The sequence below is a fragment of the Puma concolor genome, chromosome E2 (genome assembly GCF_028749965.1).
Source record: "Puma concolor isolate L17-30 chromosome E2, mPumCon1.1.hap2, whole genome shotgun sequence".
Lineage (NCBI taxonomy): Eukaryota > Metazoa > Chordata > Mammalia > Carnivora > Felidae > Puma > Puma concolor.
The window spans coordinates 29,733,219-29,751,049 of NC_141681.1; the positions used below are offsets into that span (position 1 = coordinate 29,733,219).

A 17,831-nucleotide genomic window follows, 5' to 3' on the forward strand; every position below is an offset into this window, starting at 1 on the left:
ATAGATGTATTATTCAATATAGGCACATTTATTCCGCAAGTGGCTTTCTTGATGAAGCAACACAGGGCCTTGGATAGAAGTTTGGAAGAACGTACAGAAGAATGGTCTGTGGACACTGAAGACGTCATAGATTGTGTGCCTGGGCCTGTGCTTTTAAATTTATGTTGTCTCTCTATTGTGAGGCATCCAATTTTTATCTTTACCACCGAACCCTACGTAAAACACAGGTCAAGTATTAGAACTCATTTTTCGGAGGGACAAAGAGAAATATAAAGGACTCTTCACATTACCACTATTCACAAAACAAAGTAATGTTCTGGACCTCTTCTCCAGGAGTGGTCTTGGCTGACAAAAAGAAGCAGACCCTTGATAAAGGATGTTAAAGCAGACCTTGCTAATCAGACACATGAGAAATTATATGTTACATTTTCATCGTAGTAGTGTAAGGAGGGGAAAGCAGTGTGGAAATCATTCTTAGGTGTTTTATTATTGGATGAATAAAATGATACATTGTTAAGGTTCCAAATTAAAAATAATAAGACTTGGAACTGGAAGGAACCTTAGAAATCATCCATTTGACTAATTCAGTTTTACTAATAAAAAAAGAATTCATTTTTACTAATAAAAAAAACGGGAGATTTTGACGTTTAAAAATGTAGATGGCATAATTTCACATGATTTTTAAAAATCACTGAGTATTCTTTTCTCTTTTTAAAAAATATTTATTTATTTTTATTTTATTTTTATTTTTTTTTTATTTTGAGAGAGAAAGAGAGAGAGAGAGTGCGAGCAGGGGAGGGGCAGAGAGAGAATCCCAAGCAGGCTCTGCACCGACGTGGGGCTCTATCCCGCTTCACTTGACATCACAAAACTTGCTATTATCATCAACTACAATTAAAATTTAGGTAACTGGATTCCGAATCATTCAAATTAAAGCAAGTAGTTTAATAAAATAGATTCAAAAAACAAACAATAAAAAAGTATACGATGAGGGACACTCCTTTCATTTTTTAATTTCAAATCAGTTCCGGGATAAAGATTAACCCTCAGATCTGTGGAGTTAATTCTTTAAAAACCTATTGAACTTCTCTGGAAAAATTAGACACTTAAAAAAAATCTAGGCTTGAGAATATTTCAGGGCCACATTTAGAAGGAGGAGACCAGCTTTCTGGAAGGAGACCCTAATCCCTCTGTAATCTGTCCTAATCTGGAGGCCAGGACAGCCCCGAGTAGGAACCACGGATTTGCGCTGAATCACTGCAAACAGAAGGGGTGACCAAGCCTGGACGAAGCTCCAGACGGTGGGCCCCGTGCCTTCCCTGGTGGTCAGCAGGATCAGAAGAGCATGGAAGTGAGGGCTGACGGTCACCGTGACCTCACGGCACCCCAGCGCCCTGCCAGTCCCACTGTCACTCGACACTAGCTTCTAGGACCAGCAGGAAGTTCCAAACCACATGTTCAAACACGGCCCATTTAAAATTGCAGAAGGGACAAATGGTGATTTTCCTGCATCTGATTCTCAGGTATCCGTTCCCTAAAGCTTTTCATAGTTGGATTCGTTCAACATTTTTATTTCTACAGAAGCAGGTATGTTTAACAACATTTGAAGTCCAGCAGCATTTAAGGATATGGGTGTGAATACATTTTGAAATGGCAAACCCCCAAGGACAGGACTATATTCTCTTTGGTATGTTATCATTGGTACCACCCCTGAAGGTGAGAGATCGTCAATACCATCAAAATAATTTAGAAATGCTTCCATAAAAACAGAACTTACTATGCAGCAGTCAACAGAAAAAGGCCTTGAGTCCTTGAAGATACTCTACAAATCCAAAGGAGTTCTATTATTAAAATACAGTAAATTCTCAGTTTCCCAGAGGATTCTGGGGAGAGGCATTCTGTTGGCTCAAATATTCTTAGTAAGAGCGTATTTCTACCCACATATGTAATTGTATTACCAATTTTCCAGGAATTAAATTGCTTTAATCCACTTAGCATTAAACGCAGACACTTTTAAGAAGTGATTCTAAAAGCACCTCAAGATCAATAAACATGTTAAATATCAGGACCCTGCAGGTGCATCTGTGAATATTTTTTAAGGCCCCACCATGGGTTAGTTGCGCAATATTACTGATGGAATTTCTGAGTTAAAAAAACAGTTTTTAAAAACACAAGCACTACTACTCAAAAGATATTTTAAGTGACCTTTAAGATGATGTATACATTTTGAACATTCTCAGAGGTTTGCTTTCCTTAGGTACAGAGCGTGTAGTTCTTTTTCCTGTTGTTACAGGTTACAGAATCCAATGATTATATCAAGATAAAGGTGTTTTTCAAAACCAAGTGGCAGATTTTGAAATTAAAAAGTGTAGATGGTACAATTTCACTTGCTTTTTTAAAATCGCCGGGTATTCTTTTCTCTTTTTAAAAAACATTTATTGATTTATTTAGTTTGAGAGAGAGAGAGAGAGTGAGCAGGAGAGGGGCAGAAAGAGGGAGAGAGAATACTAAGCAGGCTCTGCACTGTCAATGCAAAGCCTGACTCGGGGCTCTGTCCCACAAACCATGAGATCATGACCTGAGCTGGAATCAAGAATCAGATGCTTAGCCGAGCCACGCAGGCGCCCCACTGGGTATTATTATTTTCAACTTAAAACATCGATCGTATAGCTTAATGTTAGAAATTGAAAAATAATGGGATGAAATGATATGAATCAAAGACCTCTGTCTTAGGTTATAAGTAGTCTTCCATGTAGAAATGGTAAATTTAAAAAAGTGTATCACATAAATACTCCCTCTTACATTGAAAATGTGCCTTTAGGGGCTCCTGTGTGGCTCAGTAGGTTGAGCACCCGACCTCGGCTCAGGTCATGACCTCACAGTCTGTGAATTCAAGCCCTGTATCGGGCTCTGTGCTGATGGCTCAAAGCCTGGACCCTGCTTCGAAATCTGCGACTCCCTCTCTCTGCCCCTCCCCCCATTCATGCTCTCTCTCTCTCTCTAAAAATAAATAAACATTAAGAAAAAAGAACATTTGGGGCACCTGGGTGGCTCAGTCGGTTGAGCGTCCGACTTCAGCTCAGGTCATGATCTCACAGTTCACGAGTTCGAGCCCCGCATCAGGCTCTGTGCTGACGGCTCGGAGCCTGGAGCCTGTTTCAGATTCTGTGTCTCCCTGTCTCTCTGCCCCTTCCCTGCTCATGCTCTTTGTCTCTCTCTTTCTCAAAAATAAATAAACATAAAAAAATTAAAACATCAACTGTTGGAAAAAAACTAAGAAATTCAATTACTTGTGGCTATTGCTTCTGCACAATGCCAAAGTTTGGGGTACTGAAAAAAAATCCAGAGCTTGGATTGGATTTTCCAATGTCTACTCTAGTGACTGGGGTTATCTGTACAAATGTTCTACAAATTCAGAAGAGAAGAGAAGAGAAATGTAAGTAACTGTGGGATGTTCTGCCCTGTGCAGTCAGGAAGAGAATCGTAAGGGCCGATAATCCCTTGACCCGTGAGGAGCAAGAAAAATACTTAATACCGCCTCCCACTTGAGGTAACTGTCTTAACTTCCAAAAAATATTTAGAATTAAGTGAGGAAAAAAAAGTGCAGTGCAGTTATGCTGCCCTTTCTACAACCATCACGCAGAAAGGTTAAATAATAAGCTTAACATTCTGAGACCTTAAAAGGCATCTTGGCGGCTTTCCCCTTTCTTGGCTATATTCCTACGCTCATGCCTAACATCTGAATGGGCGGACTGTAAAACAGGAATCCTGACATTAACGTGTGGTTGCTGGCGGCAGCCTCATTCTGATATGACCATACCTGGTCTAAGCAGCACACCAGAGCAGGCTTAAGTTACAAAGCCCCTGGCGGAAGGTGGACGTGGTGGTCTCTGTGCTTGGTTCAGGGCAGGATTATACGCACGTGGTGGTGCATAAATATGATATGATGATGATGATGGTGAGCAAAGAGGCCAAATGCCGACCTCGCCTGATTTCACTGGGGATTGCTCCCAGGCAGCCGCGGGCTGTTAACGAGGGAGTTACGTCGGGTCTATAGTTAAACTCTCCTCTAAATGAGTCAACAGAGGAAGGAAGAATTTATCTTCAACCTCAGGAGGACCCTCCAAGGTAGCCTTGGAGAGAGGGGGAACGCATGAAAAGCCAGAGAAGCAGGAGGGGTAGAAGCCAATTAAACAGCAGGCGAGGGGACTGAGCGGTTGCCCATGCAGCCCCCGTAGCTGAGTCTACTGGATCCTGCCTGCCCCACCATAATCACCTGAATCAAAATGAAAGAGCCAAACCGAGGGCCACACGCAAGAAAGCACGACTGCCCTGCCTGGCAACCGTGGATGCTTGCTGGAATCATCTGGGGGAGCTTTAAAAGTACTCATGTCTCCAGGGCGCCTGGGTGGCTCAGTCCGTTAAGGGTCCGACTTTAGCTCGGGTCATGGTTCATGGGTTCGAGCCTTGCTACGGGCTCTGTGCTGACAGCTCAGAGCCTGGAGCCTGCTTCGGATTCTGTCTCTCTCTCTCTCTTTCTCTGCCCCTTCCCCACTCGTGTTCTGTCTCTCTTTCTCCCTCAAAAATACATAAACATTTAAAAATAATAATAATAATAATAATAATAATAATAATAATAAACCTCTTCTCTGGGCCCTACCTCTAGAGATAGATTTTTCTCTAACTCATTTGGAAAGGGAGTCAGATATCAGTATCCGTGAAGAGTTCTCTCTGATTCTGAATTGCAGTCAGGGCTGCGAACCACTATAATAATAGTAGTCAACCATATTTATAAATCTTTATGTATCTCTATATTGCTTTATATTCCAAATAACTGACGGCAATTTAGGTAAGCTCTACTTTTGTTTTGTTTTTCTTTGCTTACTTCTCTCTTCCATCTGCAGTTTTCTAAGAGGAGCAAAACAAATATTCCTAGCTCTGAGGCAGGGCAAGACATGACAAGAGCCAGCCAACATGAACTTGGCATGCCTGATTTTGTATACGTGCATGTAAGAATGATTAAGAGTGACATTTTGGATTACAGGTCCGCCCTTCATTCTCCAATGCCCTGACCCTCTTTACAAATACCTCAAAACAAGGTTGCCGCATGCTTATTTTACTAGAGAAACAGGAATAAAAGAATTCTGGAATGTTAGAGAGCTACATGTATCTACCCCCCTCCTGTGAAACTGCTTCTTTCCTCATTTCTGAACCTGCTCCTATACAGTTAAATAGGTTTCCAGGAACACATCTTTTTTTTTTTCTTACACAATGCAAAGAGCAGATGTGAAATGAGAGAAAAACAGATTTTGAACTTTCCTCCTCCTCACCTTTTTAAAGGGAAAACGGATCTCTGGAGGGCTTTTTTGATTTATTCCAGGAGTTTTTCAAAATTTCACTCTCAATAACAACAAATTTCCTGCTCCTTGGAACTCACTCGCCAAATAAGCGACGGCCTGTTAAAATCTACTCCGCTGGGGCCCCGCCCCGCCCCGCCCCGCCCCGCCCCGCCCCACAGCACGCATGCATCTGTCCATATATGTCCGGTACCTCAAAAAGCTGACATACAAACCACTCAGAACATCCTTCATAAAAAAAAAAAATCTGCTTTAATGAAGCTGTTTAAAGGGCCGCCCCAGTTCAGAAGCATTCAGGCCGGTGCAAGAGCTCGCGGGAAATGACAGCTGTTGGGCAGGGTATCGGCCACCGTGCAGACGGCGCGGCTAGGCTCTTGGCGGTCCCGTCCTCCGGGAGGGCGCTGGCTTCTCGCTGCCCGCTTCAGGAATACATGGTCAGCTGCAGCCATTCTTGGATGGACACCTGAACCAGGCCGCCTGCATCTCTATCCAGAGACTTGAAGGCACGGAACATGGCATCCAGGCGGACCAGGCAGCTGATGAAATTGTTGAAATCCATGCTTCCATCCTCGTCGGCGTACCGGCGGATGATCATCTGGTAAAGTTGCTCGTTTAGCTGGAAACCTGCTGCCTGGAGAGCCCCTCGCAGCTGAGAACTTCCCAGAGACCCAGAATGGTCCCTGTCATACTGCTTATAAACGCACTGCCATTTCTTGACGTTGTTCCAGAGGTACTTAAATTCTTCGAAGCCCAGCTTGCCGGTCGTGTCACTGTCCATCACAGACACGATGCTCCGGCAGGTGTCAAGACTAAAGCCGTCGGTCTTCAGGTCCTTGTGCTTAGAAAGGACTTTGTTGAGAATATTCATTAGGTCGGTGGCACCCACCTCCATGTCCGGCCCAGCCAGCTGTGCAAACTGTTGCCGAAACCGACGAACTTCCTCACTTTCGTTGGCCTCCACGTTGGTGAAATGCTGCTGAGTGGGAGGGGGTTCTGGGGTGTACTGAGCTGCGGCAGCCTCGCTGATGAAATTCACAATTCCTCCAACTATGCCGCCAATATTTCTTCCTCCTCCACCTCCTCCTCCTCTTCTCTGACCGCCTCCTCCAAGAAGGCCTCCAAGAGCTTCCCCAAGACCCCGATCAGCCCCTTCCAATAAAGCCTTTGCCAGAAACATGCTTTTGGTTTAACAAGCAAGTGTAAAAGCTGCTGATACCTTGCAGATGGCGTGGAGAGAGCTGAAATGGAGTCTCATTAGCTTATAGGTGGAAGAACTGGCTTTTCTGTACCTGCTAACAGGGCACCACGCCCCATGGTGCTATGTCTCCCCTCCTACTGAATACTTGATTTCCATTAGGTCCTAGCACCTGCCAGTTTTTATAGCACCTCAGTAAAATATTCGTAAGCTATTGTGTGCATGACGAATTACCAAAAATACTATTTTAAAATGTAATATATTAAAATACATGCTTCTATACATCATTGACTTCTCCACATCTGAAAGATGACCATGCATTTCCCCAACAGAAGCTAAGTGACTCAAAGATGTCAAGAATGTCTTTCCTAAGGAAGATTTGTTGTTAGAGCAGAACAGAATTCTTGATCATTGGGAGGATAGTTCCCTAATCCCTCTCCTTTAGCAGAGATTCCCCAAGTCCAGTGTTCTTAAGAAAAACTTGGAAGAGGGTAGGGGGATTAAGATGCAGGGTCCCTAGGTCCCATCCTCAGAGATTCTGATTCTGTAGCCTGCTGTCGGGCTCATGATGTACATTTTTGGAGTCTTTTCTGAAGTGTAACAGGCATATGTAGAGCTCAGAGAATTTCACACACTGTGCACGCCCATATCTTCACAGCCAGATCAAGAGATAGAATATTACCACCCCCAGAGCCTCGTCCCTCCCAAGGGTAACCACTATTCTGATGACGAACACCATCGGTCAATTGCTGTACCTTAAATATATGGAGTCAAACAGTACACACCTCTTGGCGCCCTATTTTTAAAATTTGAATTAAATTTCTAAAAACTGTGGTGGAATACATATAACATAGAATTCACCATCCTGTTTTTAAGAGCTCAGTTCCATGGCACGAGGCACCTTCATATTATCGTGCGACCATCACCACCATCCATCTCCAGAAAACTTTTCATCTTCCCAAACTGAAGTTCTGTCCCCATTAAACACTAACTCCCTGTTCCTACCTCCCGCCAGGCCCCGACAACCACTATTCTTACTTTTTGTCTCCATGAACTTGGCTGTTCTAGGGTACCTCGTGTAAGAGGAATCACATAGGATTTGTCCCTTTGTGACTAGCTTATTTCACCCAGCATGATGTGTTCAAGGTCCATCCGTGTGGTAGCATGTGTCAGAATTTATTTCCTTTTCAAAGCTAAACAATATTCCACTGTATGTACGGAACACATTTTGTCTATCCACTCGTCTGCTGGGAAGCAACCAAAAGGTTGCTTCCACTTTTTGGCTTTTGTGAATAATGCTACGAATGTGGGTGGACACGTATTTCTTCAAGTTTCTGCCTTCAGTTCTTTTGGAATATATACCCAGAAGCAGAACTGTCGGGTTATATGGTAACTCGGTGTCTAATTTTTTGAAGAACCTCCATACTGTTTTCCACAACACTCCTTCCTGCCCTCCCTTCCTTCCAGCCATCCTGACGGGGCGTCAGTCGTAATGAGTACGAGGTGCTAACATCTCATTACGGTTTTGATGTGCGTTTCCCTAATGATAATAGACTGTCCTCTCATTTCTGATCTTGGGTCTGGCTTTTGCTGCATTTGGGAGATTTGGTTTGATTTTTTTCAGTAAGTATCCAAAGTCAGTCTATGACGAGCAGTCCCGCACAATACTTTGAGAGACCCTACCTTTGGTGCTAGCTAGAGAGGGAGGGCACCAGCCCGTCAGAGGTCTCTGGAAGGTCTACCAGTGAACTCAAGGAAAGGTGGCCAGGACATAATAACTAAACCATCACATTGCTTAGCATTTTGGAAATCAATTTCAAATCTGCAAAATGATGGTTAATAGCATCTCTCTGCCTATTTCCTAATGACTCAGGGTCGTTTGTTAGGTATCAGGACGTGGGCTCAGTGTTTAGGATCCAGAGGTGAACCCATCAGGACTGCTGTGCTCAAGATTCGAGGACGCTCTCCGAAAACTGGTTGTAATTATACCCTGACATCTATGTTCACATTTCTACTATTAATACTAAACTATTACATCTGCATACAGTATTCTTTGGTATTTAGGTATCACAGAATTCCTTTGAAAGACAAAATAGTCGCGATGAGTAAAGAAAAATTCAGGGAAGGTAGGCTACTGAGGAAAGGTATGGTGCTGTATTATCAAGCATGGTGGGTGCCCGAAAGGGGTGCGATGAATTCTGCCAAGGAGAGCATTTACCTACACACGAGGTAATGTGCAGGCCTGACTACAGGGCAAGCCAGAGTTCCTCAAACAGACGACGGATGTGAAGGGACAGCGTAGTATAAATACAGAGGAGCTAAAAGGATGCGTGGTCTTTAAGTGACAGACCGACGTGATGACAGTCCCTTGCCCGGCACGACAGGCCATAACGGCAGATCCGCAGAACAGACTCAGGCTGGAAAAGGCTTTGAACCGCCAGGTGACAGTCTACTTCTCAGCGGGAGCTGCCGAAGCTCGTGTATAAAGTCGAAAGAAGATGAGATGCGAAATTACTTTGTAAGTTGTGCAATTCTAGAATTGAATTATGATTGTTCTAGCCAGTGTCAGGGAGAGAACAGTAGCTGGGGGACACTGCTCTGTTCAGGACATGGGAGCGATGTCTCCTTCTGCCACACCCAGTGGTTTGTGTAGAACACTCCCAACGACTGGTTTTATGACACAGCGACTCCAATAACTGGTCTCATGGGCACAATGAAGTGGCCTCTGCGAACACCAAAGGCCGAACGTCTTCCCTAACCACACAGAAGAAAGCACCACAAAAGGACCATCTTCCTTTTAGGGGATCACAGGGCCATCTGGCCTCGGACAGATTGGAATCCATTCACATGAGCTCCTCTCAGAGGAAATTGCATGGGCTTTGTTTTTATGATATTGCAAATTAACCTGATAGCAGCCACCGCCACATAAAACACGCCTCCTCAGGCCCAGCGGAAGTGGCTTTCACTGAGGTTTAGATCCAGTTCCCCTCCTTTACTTTCCATGAAGATGGAGGGCATTTGGCTACCAGTTTCTCATAAGCCATCCTGGAATAAAACACTGCTATCAGATTAGCAGGACTTTTCTTCTCTGGACTATTTAACCCCCTGAGGCTATTTGTTAGAACATTAATAGTAACTTTGGTTGCTGTCTGTGGGAACTCTACTGTCCATATCTGGAGGAAGAAAGAGTAAGGGAAGAAGACACATGTGCTGGAAAATTTAGCCTCCATTTGAGGGGGAAAAGCTACCGAATTAAAATCGTAAACAGTAATACGTGAATGCTATTAGCAACATTATTCGTAATGGCCCCAAAGTAGAAACAACCTGAACGTGTACCAACCATTGGTGAATAACCCAAACGCAGTATATCCATACACTGGAGGGCTGTTTGGCAGCAAAAGAGGACAAACACTGATCCATGCCGTGGCAAGGACGAACTGCAAAAAACATTACGCTAAGTGACAGAAGCCAGACACGTGAGACCATATACTGTATGATTCCAATATATGGAGACGGCCAGAAAGGGCAAATCTGTAGAGACAGAAAGTCTTTCTCCTAGACTAGGTCTAGAATCATACTTTAGGACTCACAACTCAGTAGTTGTTGCTTATGGCTGGGAGACAGCTGGTGACAGGAGCTAACACTTAATGCCACGAGGAGACACAGTGGAAATGTTCCCAAACCGATTTACGGTGATGGGTGCACAACTTGGCAAATTTACTCTAAAAATCACTGAATTGTAGGCTTGAAATGGGTGAATGGTATGATATGCAAAATAATGCCTCAAGAAAGTTATTTATACACACACATATATACATATACATATGTGTGTGTGTATATATACATATATATATACACATATATATATATATATATATATGTATATGTATATATATATGTATATATACACACACACATATGTAGGGCCCAACTGTGTCTCAGTAAAACTAGCAAAACAGGCATCAGGCTAGATTTGGTCCATCAGCTGTAGTCTGCTGACCAGTGCTCTATTTCCTAAGCTGATGAAAACAAAGCATGTTGGTAAGGTTTAAGGACTGGTTGAGAGACTATAGTCAGTGCTTAGAGTGCCTACTATTAATTTGTAGGATATCCCACATTTGACTTAAAAAATACACACACACACACACACACACACACACACACACACACACATGACATACATAAAAAAGTCAACAGTGATGGTTTAAAGTAAAAAGAATACCGATGAGCAGTTCTAATCTCAGTCCTGCAACTGACCAGCCCTGTAGCCCTGAGCACCATACTTCTTCTCTCTGGCTGGCGGCCTTCTGTGAAATGAGGAAGGTGGGCGGTTTGACAGGAAGGCCCTGCCAGCGCTAGAATTCTAGGAGTCTAGAGTTTCGTGTGTCCTGCAGTGGTGACGGTGGTGTCGTTCCTACCTTGCATTTCCTTTCCTTCTCGTGCCCAAGTGTTTGTATGCTACATGTTGACTTCATCTTCCTTTGTCTTGGGTCTGGCTGCACCACTTTTAAGGACGTACTTACCCTCACCTCCACTTTGACACACTGCCTGCTTTTCAGAAGTATTCCTGGTGGTGACCCACCAAGGATGGCGCTCCTCCTCCAAAGAGAATGCCGAGATGGGGCTGCTGAACCCAGAAGGACATACAAGCTCCCACTTGCAGGGAATCCTTTCCATTGGAGGCGGGGTGGGGTGGGGGGGTGCTTTCACCTAACTGCACCATGATCTGGACCAGACCTTCCTAATTTATTGATGAAGATGTCATGTTGGATGAAATCAAAAGCCTTTCTAGAGCCCATATAGATAATATCTATTCCTTCTTCTTTATCATCTTGGACTGTCACTGTCATAGGAGGAAATTAAATTGGTCGGACGCAATTTGCTCTTTGCAAAGCTCTGTTCTTTACTTCCTGATGCTCACAGAGGAGGCCAGCAATTGCTCGCTTGTGCTAATAAAAAAAGTTAAGCTTTAACTCATGCAGCCTCCCTTCTGTTTCTTCTGAGCACCTCCTAGGTATACTTGCATTGAGGAGCCAAAAATAAAGTGTATAATTCTCACGCTTAAGTGGATATTCCTAACGGAACAACACTCAGTGAGAGAAAATACTATAATGGATTGAATGGAGCAGCTCAGTCAACCTGAGACATGAAGAAGGAAATGGTCAGACATACAGGACCACCAAACATTTAGGACGACTTGTATGACTGCACAGGAAGAAGGTTATGGCCTTTTTCTGTTAATTGTGTCATATACGCTATAGGTACATTTCGTATAACAAATCCTGATTAACTGAGATTTAGAATCAACAGGAGTTCTTTAGAATCAACAGGAACTCTGAGAAACTACATTACAAATCAAACCAGAACTGGAAATTTAAAGGATAGAAGACTTCACTGTTGGTGAGTGTTCACCTCTACCACTGTAGAGAGAAAGCAGCCATAGGCAATCCATAGACGGATGGGCACGGCTGTGTCTCAATAAAACTTTATTAAACAAAACAGGCATCAGGCTGGATTTGGTCCATCGGCTATAGTCTGCTGACTACTGCTCTATTTCCTAAGCTGATGAAAACAAAGCATGTTGGTAAGGTCTAAGGACTGATTGAGAGACTGGAGTCCGTCCTTAGAGTGCCCAATATTAATTTGTAGGATGCCCCACATTTGATTTAAAAGCGATCACTCTGAATCTTTATTCTCATCTCCTCTGTCTGCCTCTTGCTGATACCCTCCCTTGGTGCTACTCGTGTTATTTGTCTTTATAGATGAGAGAGACTGATTTCGAATTCCTCAGCTACAGATTGTCCAACATGAGCTCATTATCTGTTTTACCAACAACATTGCCTAACAGACCACCACCTGATAAAATTTAGGTAGGTGGTGATTCTTTCAATTCTGTAAAAAAGTTTTGAAAACTGTCGTGATTTTTCCCCTTTCTGTCCGCCTTCTAACTGGTACTTAGTTCTTCTGGTATTCACTATGTCCTTTGTTGAAATATTAGACAGGAAAAGCGTGTGTGCACTTCAGCTCTTTGACACTCTGGCGTTTTTGGCTATTGTAAGCTTCCGTAGATCTTTTATTGCCGTTTCACATTATGTGGAATGAATGCGTTTCTTTATCCCGAGTTCTTTCCCGTCTGCCCGGTTCTCGGTATAGTGCCAGCGTTAAATCACGAGTGCGAACAATAACAAGCATCTCGGCTTGCCCCTTCCTGTCCGACAAGGTGGGGTGCTGCAGCATGCGGGTTTTCTGCTCACGCTGAGAGTCAGGACCGGGCACTTGCGCAGCTGACGTGACTGGCCGTAAATAGAGAAACCTTTCTGAGTAGGATGAGATGAACTTTTCTGTTCCGTTGTACAAGTTGCCCTGAAACTTTGGGGCCATATGCCCCGCAAAGCAAAAAGTATTTACCATCTGGCTCTTTACAGGAAAAGTCTGCTGACCCCTGACATACAGCTTCTGCCACCAGTGAGCTTGCATAGTATTGGAGTGATGGATGCCGACGACATACTAAGCTGAGCGTGTCACGAGATGCGGCGAGGAGACACCGGCCTTGCTACCAGTGAGAGGTAAAGGGCAGATGACATGGCACACTGTCAAGCTAGCAACGAAGATGAGCTTTGCTGTGGGGGGGCGGCGGCACACGGGTCTGCTGGGGACGCCCGTGCTGGAGGAGGACGAAATCGACAACTCCGAGACCCCTTTGTAACTGTAAACATGACGGCGTTCCAACGATTTCTGGTTGAGCCAGTGTGGTTTCCAAATCCCATTAAGTACACTTCAATCCCTTCAAGAGTGCTGGCAAAAAAACCCCTAGTATTGAAAACGGGATTGTGAATATAAAAAATGTCGAGATACCACCATCGTCTCAGCCTTCGACTCTGACTCATCTGGACACCCGACTCATCGGAGGCAGAGTTCAGTGTGCATTGATAAAAATAAAGAAGCTAAATTCGACGCCAAGATGAAAAAGTTCTTTTCTATCTTTCAAAGAGATCAGACCTCTCCGAAGGAAATGACCCTAAACTAGGTAACTCTGGTGCGCTTTGGATCACGAATGCCATGCTTCTGTGGGACCTTACCTGCTGCCACATACATACCTGGGAGTCTGAAGGGACCTGTCAGAGTGTCAACAGGGGGCTGGACCAACAGTGTATTTTTTAGAGACGAAACTGAGACAAACCATTATGTATATAGTAGCGTTACCAACGATAGCCAAAGTATAGAAAGAGCCTGAATGTTCACTGACTGACAAATGGATAAGGAAGATGTGGTGTATCTATATGCAATGGAATACTACTTGGTGAAATCTTGCCATTGGCAACAACATGCATGGAACCAGAGTACATTATGCTAAGTAAAATAAGTCAGGCAGAGAAAGACAGATATCGCATGATTTCACTCACATGTGGAATTTAAGAAACACAACAGAATTTAAGAAACACGCAGTAGGGGAAGGGAAGGAAAAACAAAATAAGATAAAAGCAGAGAGGGAGGCACACCATAAGAGATTCTTAAATACAGAGAAAAAACGGGGGGGTTGCTGGAGGGGAGGCGGGTGGGGGGATGGGCTAAGTGGGTAATGGGCATTAAGGAGGACACTTGTTGGGATGACCACTGGCTATTGCATGTAGGTGATGAATCACTGGGTTCTACTTCTGAAAGCAATACTATCCTGTATGTTAACGGACTTGAATTTCAATTAAAAAAAAAAAATTACAAAGTTTTTGTAGACTAGCCAAGAATGCACACAGAAAGAGTAAGGGAATGTGGGGAGATAGGTCTCTTCCCCCATCCCCCAAATACCAACACAACCACATTAGACTCTGGGAGAGACTGAGAGAGGCTTCGGGCAGCTGTCTGCACTGCAAACATTTCCAGCTGCTGGAAGACCCACAGGAACACCCCGCCCTTTCTCGTTCCCACCCTTCCTCCCCCTCCCCTCCTCCTCCTCCCCCCCCCCCCGCCCCCCATGAAACATTGAGTTTAGCAAGATAAGCTACTCTGAGGGAAACAAACTATGGCGTTACTGAACTTCTTGTCTTTCCCCTGGAACATTCCCCAGCTAAATCACTTAGAGAGACTGAGAAAACAAGCCTAGGGTGGGAGCAGCTCACCCACACAGGGCGTGGCAACAATTGCATAATCCGCCTTCTCTAAACAAAGCAAATCTTCACAGGCACAGACATGCGGATGTGTTAAAGACAAAAAAAAAAAAAAAAAAAAAAAGGAAAGAAAGACAAAGACAGAAAGGGGAGAAAAGAGGGAAAGAGGAAAGGAAGGTCATGGGCTCTAGTCACTAATTCCCCAGACTATTTTGTCTACCTTTGGAGATCAAAAGGAAAGTGCTGGAGAGACCATCTCACTGTCTGCAGCGAAAGCCAAATCACACTATACAAAGAAGCGACAAACCCAGTTGCAAGTGATGTGTGAACCTGTGGAAGCGGTCCACGCGGGAATGTGATTGCCCAAACTGGCTGCCAACACTCACCAGTCTCCCGAGTGCCTGGAGCCCACTGTACCCTCTAGTTCAGAGGGAACCGGCTCACCGGGGGGGTTATTGTGATCCTTGTGCTGCTCCCTTCCCCACTTCCAATCTGCCCATACTTAACACTGCCAGAGAAACGACGACGACGACGGGGCGGCCGGCAGGGACTGTCAGTGATCGACAGCCAGATCCTCATGATCTGTGGTCCTCACGACCCCGGAACTGCTGGCGGTGACAGTTTGACACCTGAAGGGAGGGCCACCTCGACAGACATTGTTTCTAATTTTGATCAAATATCCCGATGAGCACAAGGTCTAAGATGTGCTCGAAACTTCCTCCTTGGTTCCTGCTTCACGGCGCTTCCCATTTCCCCATCTCCTGTCCTCATTTGTACATCCCTGCCATATTCTTTCCTGTCACCACGTTCATATTTATAGAAGCTTCATTTAAAATTACTTGCCTGGTATCTAGAGTCAAAGAGGAGGATGCGACACAAATCCCACAGAAAGACTTGTAACAGTCCAAGCGAGAAGTTCTTCTGTTTTCCCAACTTGCATGGGTGGAGCTGATGACTTACTTCTCCTTTCTCCTAAATCTTCATCATGCTTTCTAGTAGTGCCACTGCAGTGTCAGGGACAGGGAAAGATTACTTGTGTGCCGCAAGCAAGCCAAGGAAAGGGCACTGGGCACTACCCAGAGAAGGTGGCTGAAGTGAGTCACGTTAAAGAATGATGAGTCTTAGAGATCACAGACTAGCTCATTAGGAACGTGAGTGTGCTCTGGGTAAAGGGAAAAAGAAGCCGTGTCCTCGTTGCTGTCATCAGGCTGTCATTTCCTCGTGAAGTATCTTTTCCCAGCGGTCAATAGAGAACGGGGACTTCCGGTGCCAGCCAGGAGGGACTAAGTCGAGTTGGGCCTCCCTCTCCTTCCAATTATAATTAGAAACTCTCATCAAAACACAGAAAGCAACTACCTCTGGACCAGACACCACGGCAGGAGGGTTGGTGAGGAAAGCCACAGCAAAAGAACAAGGAGTGTAAGGCAGCAAAGTTGTGGGAGACCGAAGGCAGTATGACGTCATCGTTAAATTGTTGAAAGGGAAGAGCTAGCAACTCAGCTCTATTCACCACGCAAATAGCCTTCAGGAATCCGCGTAACATAAAGTCACTCTCAGATAAGGAATAACAAGACCGCAGTCCTAGGTATGTACCCAGGTGAAACGAAAGCCTACATTCACACAAAAACCTATACAGGAATATTCACAGTTTGTATTCTTAATGGCCCCAAATTGGAAACAAACCAAACCCTCCTCAGTTGGGGAACGGATACGCCAAGAACGTTGTGGCCATACAATGGAATACCACTCCGCAAGAAAGGGGAACAAATTACTGATACACACAACAGCACGGCTGAATTTCAGATGCATTATGCCAAAGAAGCCAGACTCAAAAGGATATGTACCCTTCGATTCCATCTATATGGCGTCTAGAACAGGCAAAGCTGTAGGGTTGGAGTGACTGTTGGGGGTTAAGGGTAGGGCAAGGATTTGACTATAAAAGAATAGCCCCAGGGGATACTTTTTTGCACCTGTGATATATCTTGAATGGAGTGGTAGTTATATGCCTCGATGCATTTATGAATCCTCGTAAAACTGTAACCAAGACAGTAAACTTCACTGTCAATTTTATATGTTAAAAAACACATTAAAAATAGAGAACTTGAAACCTTGATACATTTTTCCTAAGGAGACTCCGTGACAATTCAGTTATCTAACTGCGTGTACTGACATATTCATAAGCAGAAAATTGTACCCCCAATACAATGGCTAACAGCCAAGCTTTAATTGAAGCCTTTGTCCTAAAATGTTATTTGAAAAGAAAATCTACTTGGTGGTCACACATTTTGGGGGAAGTCCAAAACCTTCAGAACAGAACAGTACCACCCCTGTCCTCAATGTATGAATTTTGACATAAATATTTAAGTTCCTGCCAGTTAAAGAGGCCTTGGCAATTTCCGTATTACAAACACGGTTTGTATGGTCACAATCTTTACTTCTGACTTGGTGTTTAAAATAAATAGATACTATCATAACTGTTGCAACACACACGTGCATGCACACAAGCATATCATGATATTACTACTGCTCTCGTTTATTAAGGGGAACAAACAAAATCATGAAATTAAACCACACACTCGGCCTCGCTTCCTCTAACAGCGACCTGCCAAGTTCTTCTAATGCTGTACTGATTTATGCCCCGTGGAGACGGGCAGAGTATGAATGTCAGCAAGTTGAAGACCACGTTTTAACATACCCTGTCAAAGAGTGCGAAGAGTTGTCTCAAGACATCTGAAACAGGCAACTTTAAATACTCTGCAAATTCGTCAATTCCGATTCTTCCTCCTTTGGAACAACAGGCAATGGTTGCGTACTCGTCCAACTGCTTACGAATGCTATCCCAATCTAACCTAAGCAAACAAACAATCAGAGATGCGTGTTGTCAGCCCCTTACAATCCACAAGGACATTTTACGAACATTCGCTTGTCTGAGGGAAAAAATATCGTACATCGTTACATTTGAAAATGAAGATAAAATGGGTATTTTGGGATACCTATGGAACATGTATACAGGTTTCTGAGGGTTTTTTTTTTTCGTGTTTATTTATTTTTGAGAGAGAGAAAACAAGAGGGGGAAGGGCAGAGAGAGAGAGGGAGACAGAGAATCTGAAGCAGGCTCTGGGCTCCAAGCTGTCAGCACAGAGCCTGACACGGGGCTCGAGCCCACAAACCATGGGA

At 44.1% G+C, this 17,831-nt stretch overlaps 2 protein-coding genes across 3 annotated transcripts in view; both read right to left on the reverse strand.

Annotated features, from left to right (window-relative positions):
* LPCAT2 (lysophosphatidylcholine acyltransferase 2) overlaps nt 1-17,831 on the reverse strand; it is a 71,896-nt gene that overhangs the window by 12,387 nt on the left and 41,678 nt on the right. For both annotated transcript variants that reach the window (XM_086689407.1, XM_086689408.1), the window contains one exon: nt 17,350-17,503. In XM_086689407.1, the coding sequence (XP_086545533.1) occupies nt 17,350-17,503 (154 nt within the window). The remainder of the gene's footprint in view (nt 1-17,349; nt 17,504-17,831) is intronic.
* On the reverse strand, nt 1,556-10,361 carry CAPNS2 (calpain small subunit 2). Its single transcript, XM_086689409.1, has one exon. The coding sequence runs from the start codon at nt 6,532-6,534 to the stop codon at nt 5,779-5,781; it is 756 nt and encodes a 251-aa protein (XP_086545535.1). The 5' UTR covers nt 6,535-10,361; the 3' UTR covers nt 1,556-5,778.